The following is an 8,971-nucleotide window of genomic DNA, read 5'->3' on the forward strand; positions in this document are numbered from 1 at the left end:
CCTCTGCTTTTAATGTGATTTATACAGGGCTGATGGAGACATCACTGTCTAGCTTTTCAGATGGGAAACTGAGTCAAGAAGAAGGAACATGCCAGTTCTTCTTCAGGCCTGTAGGAAACCAAAAAGAGAAATGAGGTGCCCTGATTCCCTAGCTAGTGATCCAAGCAAACAGATGAGTAGAGTGAAGTGAAGCATCCAAGACAGAGTGATGAAGGCAGAGAAGCAAGAACATAGGAGAAGACAAACACAAAGAGGAATAATAATCATGTATCATACATCTTTGGTAAATGATTGACAAACTGGGCTTTTCTTGCACCTCCCGTATAAATCAAAATCCCTGCACACACTGAGCTGGACTTTCCCTTCAACAGGCTGGCCATAGGTGTACCTAGGGGAAGAGGAAACAAGTCCATGAGCTGATGCTTGAATAATTGACTTAAGATAACATATGCAGGAATAGATCCAGGATAAGCAGTGAGCTGGGAAGCCAGAGAATGGAATAATTTCACAGGCTTTTTCCTTAACTCTCCTGCTGTTACGGAAAGATAATACCACTCAGGAAGTGAAATCTTAATGAGTTCTATTTCACCCCTGAACCAAATCCATATCTTAAAGATAAAAATAAATACCTCTATAAGCATGATGAACAGACATGGCTACCTACCAAATTATGACTGTTGTCTCCACTCTTCAGCTTAAGCTGGAATTCTAGACTTACTGAAATCAAAGCAAAACTCCTTATATCTGCAAAGAGATCAGGATCTCCCCTGGATTCTAAATTACAAGATCCTGGTGAGTAAGTAAGTCAGGCTGAGGGTTCAGCTTGGAGGAGGAGTTAAAGACAGCTGGAACCCTAGGATGCCTGCTAGAATTTAAAGATGCTGCTCAGCTGTATGAAGGTCTCCCTCTGAAGTAGGTTATTGGGAGTGAACACATCCTGCTTTAACAGGGGATTTCTCAAAAGATTTATTCGACCCACTAAACACTAGTTGGAAGACAATATTCATACAATAAAATGAAATTAGTACACAAGTAAATGAAAGCTCCAACCACCAAGTCCACTCTGACCAGCCTCTTCTGAGGACCTGTTTATTTTGGTCTCTTCTCTAAACCTTGTTTTATTCCCCGGTCCTTGGGAAGTTCTTTCTCTTCAGCATATTTCCTAACCACTCTGCACCTGATACTTACACTCCACAGACTTTCACTGTGAACTCTGAATCCAAGACTGTCAGTCTTTCTGGTGCACTGACTGTGACATCAAATCTTGGCAACACTAGGACAAAGAATGAAAAGAAAAAGATACTGGCACATTGCAAACTTGCAGGCCCTCCTAAGAAGAGAGAAAATGAGGCTGTATCATCACTGTTAGTCACAGATGGAATGGGACCCCAGAACTGGGGTGCCAAAATGGTCAAGAAGTGGCCTGACCTGCGAAGGCTCACTAAAGTATTTCTACAATGACTTGAGGAGCAGTCAGGACTGAGGTGAATCCTGTCATGTCTAGATGCCTTGCAGAGCTTTGGCCAAGAAAGCTCATGGATGTGGCTGGATGAAGGTTAGTTTGTCACAGTGAAATTTGCAGCCAACGTATTGATTTGTAATGTAGATTATTTTCTGGCTGAATCTGTGAAAAATGGTTGATTTCCCTTTGTCTTTTTACTGCTCTTCTTTCCCCCCCTCTCCCTTCTTAATGACAACGAATTGAAGTTGCATTTGCCAGGGAGATGTTTTGAAGTTTTAACAGTCAAAAGAATTGACTGATAGGAGTTCATCTCTAATAATGTTTTCTACTCTGAATAAAAACATACTGTGGCATTTACCATATTCCTCCACAAGGAATGAGTGATTCGTTTTATCTCCTGACTTCTTTGTTATGATAATTTTGTAGCTCCCCAGGACAGGCTCTTCAGTTAGTGGGAATTCAATCTGGATAATGTTCATCTCCGATGTCACATTTTGCCACTGAAAGATCCTGTTGCCCCGTGGATCCTGAAGAAAAAAAGAACACAGACTCACAGTTTGTTTGCCTTGGAAATATTTTGCTACTCTCACACAAAACCAGAAATTAAGAAGAAAATAGGGCAAGTTCTTTAACTCGTTGGAGAAGTTGCTTAATGCATATGCACTAAGACAAATTATGCCTTTGTACTCTGATTATTAATGCTGTTAGATTCTCATCTTCTGATATCTGATTTAGGCATCCTGTGCCAGCCTAGGTATTAGCCTCAGTCATCAAGAGAAGTTGCACAATACTGCTTTCCCCTGCTCTTTAGTATATGTTGCTCTAGTTTTGTGTCAAGAGGGGAGAGAAAGAAAACCTTCACATTTGTTCCATGCGCATCTTGGCCTTTAGCAACCCCAGCTGTTTTTTTCAGCTACCAGAAGAAGTAAGTAAGTAAGTATTTCTTCTGTATTCACTGGGGTGTCATTTGCCTCTTAGTCTATGGTATGCTAGTTAGACTAAAGAAAACTTGCTCACACCATTTACTTGAAGTCTTTAAAGACTTTGAAGTCTTCTGGCTGCAGAAAAACACATGTAAAGCTCAAAATATGTAGGTTTCACTGCAAACAAAATAGTCAAGTGACTTCAAGGTGTAACATGAAAACTTGTAAGAATTATATCTAGATGTGGACTGCGATTGCTATTTTAAAAATCACCACAAAATGACATGGAAGTGTTAACATAGCTAGTAATCGTATCCACAGCCTACCTTTGTTCATAGTTCTGAGCAGCACTTGAGTTATGAAAAGATATACTCCAAAATAAGTTGGGCAAACTGGAAGAGGTGGAGGGGAGTGAAAGGCAGGCAAAAGAACGGTACAGCTTTTGACTTCTGGAATGAATATAGGTACGCTTTCCATGTGAGTAAGGTTCAAACAACATCCTGGGATTTTATGAAATTTCTGTTAATTTTTGCAAGTGCACTCACAGGCAAGATTTGGACACATACAAACCAGTGTAAGCACATGTGCCCTAGGTTTTATCTTTAGATACATAATACAGTGCAAAGAGAAAAATCCTTACCTGAATTGCAATCAAGGGGTACTGAAAGAGGAAAAAAACAAAATAGGAGAAGAGATTAGATGGCTGAACAAACACAGATTATTTTCCCCCCGGACTGTGAGAAATGTATAACCTATAATCAGTATAATACCAGTAATCAGAGATCCTCAGCTCGTATTTTGATCAGTTTAATAGCAGTTTTACTTCAATAAGATCACATAAAGGAAAGAGATGAAATGAGAATGTTGGGGCAGGTTCTGATCATACTGGATTTAGTGCAACCCCAGAGCAGCTGAGTTCTAGAGACGCATGAAACGGTGATCTGGCCTTTGCTCTTACATCCTCACTCTGCTCATTAGCACCAGCTCTTGCAGTAACACAGTGCTGTATTCTGGTTATAACCACATAAGAGGAGGCCAGTAAAGACCTATCTCTTGATTTATGTACTCTGAGCATGAAGACAGCTTGCTGGCAGTGAGGAGTGCCTCTGATGAGATAAACAATTGTGGTAGCAACTTTTCATTTTCATTTCCCCATTTCTAAAATCAACAAAGTACTGGTGGGTGACACACCAATTTTTGCAAGCAACAATTGCTGAATAGTGATAGCAAGAGACTGAGCCATGGACTTTCTGGTCAGAGCTAAAATAATGTCTGCATCAACAAAGTTGAGGGGTTCTTGAGCCTCTTTCCCAGCTGTAGCAGGAGTCAGGAATCCAACCTGCTACACACTTGCAATCTTCCCTGTGACCCTAACATAAGGGTGGGTTATAGCATTGCTTAGAAAATCACGCTAATTCTTTAGCATTTAGTCTCTCCAATATCTCACTTTATCCACAGAACTGTTTATTTAAAATTTGAGAAAAGGTTGTCTCCCAGCAATTGTAAATACAGGGGAATGTTACTGGTCACTCACCATCTCCTGAACAGGTTTAAAATTGAAATCCAGGGCAACAACACGAAACATTACTGGAAAGACAAGGAGTAGGGTGTTAGCATTAACTGTAGTTTATTTGGCTGAGCCTGATGTTTTGCATTCATTACTACTCCCAGTTTCACTAGATCTTCAAACAGTTCAATTTGCACAAGATGCAGATAATAAAACACCTTTGAAGGTAAAATAATCCTACACAGACTTTGCCAAGGGGACTTTTCCCCAACATTGAGTTCTCACAATCTTTCATGAAAGTTTGCTTAACCTCAGAGAAAGGGGATGACCGAACGAATAGCCACTGTGCAGGTCAGGCAGTCTCAGGTGATAGCCATAACTCTTTCAGCGGCCGTCTGCATGATGTAGGCAGATTTGTTCCTCTTCATTTCCTCATCTCTAAAACAGGGTTTGTTGCTTTGAACATATGAAAGTTCCAGATATTATTTGAACTAGGTGAAGGGTCAGGTTTTCCTAATGCACTGTAATTCCTCTTAGTCCACTTTGTTCTCATCTTGTACAATTTTTTCCCCTTACTTTCTTTACTTTTTTTTAAAAAAAAAAAACAAAAAACAAACAACAAAAAACAACTAAAACAAAACACCCAAAACCTGAAAGGAGAATGATGAATTACTGTGCAAGGCGAAACATAAAAATGTGTGTCAAAAATGTCCTTAAAAAGCATTACATTTTCGTCACCGAAATTAGGCTACTGCTTCCCCTGCCTCAAAATCAAGCCATGTTTGGTGGACACCTTGGTGGCACCAAATTCTGGTTGGCAAGCTTTCCTTCATGCTATGCATCTACATAGATAAAACTTATCCCTAATTAAAGTGTAGCTGATCCGGTCTAATGGCTGTATTATTTGGCTGACCTGTGGAAAGAAGTATTCTCACAGTGTTTCCTAGTGTTCTAGCTGTGTGCTAGAAGCCTTAAAGACTAGCAATGAATTAAGGAGTGGATCTAGATGAATGGTTTTTTGTATACATGGTGCTCTGTTTGATGGCCAGATGAGAAGTATAGATAGGGGAATAACATAAGTGCAGGAAAGAAACCAACATGAAAATATAAAGTCCCAAACTGTCAGAATTCAGTAGGTAAATAGCATGATTTTGTCTTTAAAAACTTGTAGTTAATTTTGAAGTAATATATTTCACTCATTATCTTTAGACTGCCTTTGATGCTGACCAGCACCACAGGCAGAAGCCTGGGGGAGCATTGTTTTATGTCAGGCACTTAAGTAGTAATCTAATCACTTCTTTCCACTACCTTAACCTGTCACCAGGAATGAAACAGCAGCAATAAAATCTCCCCTCTTCGGTCAGCTAGGAGGAAGGGACAAAGAAAATAATAGAGACCATGGGATAACTGTTGCCTGCCATCCTGAAGATGACTCTGAACGTCACAGCAAATACTTGCAATGGTTTTAACAGAAACTCTGAAGAAGCTGCCTAGACTCTAGCTTAATCTGAATAGTAACTGGCAGAGAAATTCTATCTGAATAAATTGCTTCTTAAGGGACATGTTATAAACTAAGTAGATATTCACCACTCTGTCCTGGTTTGTAGATGGGTTTGTCTGTCTGCATGAAGATGATGCTGTCCGTGTTCCAGATCATCACTGACCTCCGCTCTGCTAGGCTGACCGTGGTGCCCTTGGCAGAGAAAGAAATGAAAGCCAGTGGGGCAGAATGGAGAGGAGGAATCTGTAAGGAAATAGAAAAACAACGGGAGGTTGCCAGTCTTGAAGTCATTTGCTCCAGAACCTGTACCTGTGGCATGGGGTCCTACAAAGAGACACCCAACTCATCAACTTTCTTGGACCTTTCTTATTTCTTATGTCTATTAAAAACACCTCCTTGTCTGTTACTATATATTTCTCCTCCACTTCTTTTTTTCCTTCAAAAAGTCCTATTGCTTCCATTAATTATTCCCCTCCAGTGCTCTCTGCTCTGATTTTCTTGTCCCTCCTTACACTTCTTTTCCGTTGGGACATAAATAAAAAAAAAAAATTACCGTGAAGTTGAAGCACTGTAGACTATTGCTTGCTGTCATGGTTTTCTCAAAAATAGTGGTGTTAACAGCACCATATTCTAGGATGACTCTGACGGATATTGTCTCGTTAAGGTTAAGGAACTGCGGGCAAACTTGACCTGGAGAGTCAGTTTGGAGGACAGCAGGCACCATCAGGACATACTGCCTGTGAGATCCAAACATCAGAGTGATCACATCATAGATAAAGAAGAAACAACCTCAACAGGATGAAACAAATACGAAGTGTTATTTTTCAGTACCCACTGATTAGATCAAATACAGGACACTGTGCCAGTGCCCCTCACTCCTGCTGTGCAGCTCCCAGCCCAGGGTTCCCCACACAGCTCTGCCAATGCCCCCAGCTCTTGCCCTATTGCCCTTTATCTGAGTCCTGGACCCCGCTGCTTTTAGCAAAGCACACAGATGTTACTGCTGCTACAGTCTTTTCTGAACACACACCAACTTCTATGACAGTTCTGCAATAGGCAGAAGTTCTGCTTCATATTAAATGAGAAACTTTCTCTTGTCTTCCACATTCCAGTTTAACTTAGCTCTTCTGATATAAAAGATAACTCATGGCAGTATTTAATAGTTAAGTTAAAATTAGTGGCACTAATTAGCACTGTCTTTAAAGCCTTATCACAAATACTATTAGTAATAATATGATAGTTCTTACAGCTCAGGTTCCTTTGCAGCTGTTACATGCTGGAGAAGAATAGTCAAAAGAAACTTCAGCCACATTTTTCTCACTGGGCGACAGAAGAAAGAGATAAACTCTCTTCCCCATAAACAACTCATTGCCTACGAGTTTAACAGCTCTGCCACATTCCTCACAGAGTGCTCCAGAGGAAAGGGAGTCAGCCCTTCAAATCCTCCCTGGCTTCTTCCTTAGATGTTAGTGCCTTTATAATTGCAGCAAGGGGTGGAGATCCCAGTCTGTCCTACTGCTTGCAAGAACCTCCCCCAGCCCTACTGCAACCTAAACCAACCCGCTGTCTGCAGACTGTAACACTTCACTGCAGTTCTCTGAATGTCTGTGCAGAACGCCTTTAGTGGTCTTGCTTTCAAGGTGAGGGTCTTTGCGTTTTACACTGAGGCTTGGCACAATACAGAAAAGCACAAAATTACCTAAACCAGAATAATCCTGTCAAACCAGATTAACTTTTAAGGGTTTTCCCTATTATTGTTGGAATTTACTGTTTGAGTTAGTCTGGGTGAAGTAGACTAACTTTCAATACTTTGACATCTGATTTTCCTTAAAATAATGTATTGGCCTCTTTTTTCCCTTACTTCATAGATATTTTGAATATTGATGAAATGGAATAATAGAGGCCACAAAGAGAAAGAGGTGTTAATTATTTCTACCTTAGCCATTGAGCACTTTTTAGTGTTGTTGAAGTTTGATTCATTTCAGCTTGAAATTATCCTGTTGATGGGTCCATGTAAATTTGTTAGTGCCCCAGGTTTCTAGTTTTCACACCTGTGTGGAAGCTAATTGTTTTCTTTTAGGGAAGAAAAAAAATAATCTGTTTTCATCCAAAGACCTTAGTTTAAGATGAAGAAGGATTACCTCCTCCTTTTGTTCTCTTGTACTCTCAAGAGAAAATAAAGCATTCTGTGTTCTGCTGCCCACAAGAAAAGCAATGCTGGGAAGCAGTTGTTTGATAACTCTAATTTGTTTTTCCTCCATTCATATTGGCACTGGGTTTGGCTGGGATGAAGTTATGAAGCCAGCTCTCTTCACAGTAGCCCCTATGGTGCTGTGCTTTGCACTTGTGGCTAGAAAAGTGTTTATAACCCACCAGTGTTTTGGCTGTTGCTGAACAGTGCTTGCACAGTGTCAAGGCTTTCTACCCCCCTCACCCCCCACCCAAAAGCTGGTAGGCTGGGGGTGGGCAAGTGGTTGGGAGGGGACACAGCTGGCCCAAACTGACCAAAGGGATATCTCGTACCATATGACATCATGCTCACTGATAAAAAGTGGGGGAAAGGAGGAAAGGGGAGAACATTTGTGGTTGCAGTGTTTGTCTTCCCAAGCAACCATTACACCTATTGAGGCCCTGCTTCTTGGTAAGTGGGTGGACATCTGCCTGCCCATGGGAAGTAGTGAATAAATTCCTCTTTTTGCTTCTCTTTCACATGCATGTTTTGCTTTCCTTATTAAACTATCTTTATCTCAACCCACTAGTCTTTTAATCTTCCTTCTATTCTCACATTTCCCAGAAAAGAGCTGTGAGTGAAAGGTAGAGTGGGTGTTTGGATGCTGGCTGGGGTCAACCCACCACTGTATGTTACCAACATGGTTAAATTTTGTAGACCTTTGTAGGCTTCAAAGGCAGAGTACCTGCACGGGAACATGCTTTTCTCTAATCTCCTGATACATTGTGTGACTGTATCTTCTTGTTTCTTGCTAGTGTGTGATGCAGGTAATGGTAGCACCTGCCACATAGGGCAACTGTGAAACTTTCTTCATTTACATCTTTAATTTTTTCACAGGTGTATTAAGCCATATGAAACTGGAACAGGGCAGCAGCAAGAGGTGGTCCCCCAGAGTCTCTGTGGCATGCTGTGGTAGTTTAGACCACAGACAACAGTCTGATGTTCTGCTCTGAAAGCCCAGCTCCCTGTCATTTCTGTTAAAGAGGATGTCCACCAGCTTCTAAGTTCAGGATCTTCACTAGGGATCAGCCTTGATTTTCTCTGCAATGCGATATCTACATCAGGAGCTGTCAAGAACAGAAATTCTTTGATGAAAGATTGAACTTGACTAGATATTGTAAGAAAAGCAGATGACCGGTATTGCATGTTCTTGACCAGGTTGGATGGGCCTTTGAGCAACCTGGTCTAGTAGAAGATGTCCCTGCCCACAGTGGGGAGATTGGAGCTAGATGATCTTTAAGGTCTCTTCAGACCCAGACCTTCCTATGATACAATTCCTGCTCTTGCTGTCTTTCTCAGGTAGTTATGAGTTTATTGCAACACAATATTCATCCCAAACAAGCCAATT

General features: G+C 41.0%; 1 protein-coding gene across 1 annotated transcript; it reads right to left on the reverse strand.

The window, feature by feature from the left end:
• Positions 1-73: 73 nt before the first annotated feature.
• LOC121088615 (ovostatin-like) lies at positions 74-6,117 on the reverse strand. The gene is made up of 8 exons (XM_040594983.1): positions 5,947-6,117; positions 5,480-5,636; positions 3,920-3,972; positions 3,026-3,046; positions 1,821-1,989; positions 1,189-1,273; positions 348-388; positions 74-108 (listed from the first exon to the last, which is right to left on the reverse strand). Exons 1-8 carry the CDS (start codon positions 6,115-6,117, stop codon positions 74-76), a joined length of 732 nt encoding a protein of 243 aa, XP_040450917.1.
• Positions 6,118-8,971: the final 2,854 nt, after the last annotated feature.

The sequence above is a fragment of the Falco naumanni genome, chromosome 5 (genome assembly GCF_017639655.2).
Source record: "Falco naumanni isolate bFalNau1 chromosome 5, bFalNau1.pat, whole genome shotgun sequence".
NCBI classification, from domain to species: Eukaryota; Metazoa; Chordata; class Aves; order Falconiformes; family Falconidae; genus Falco; species Falco naumanni.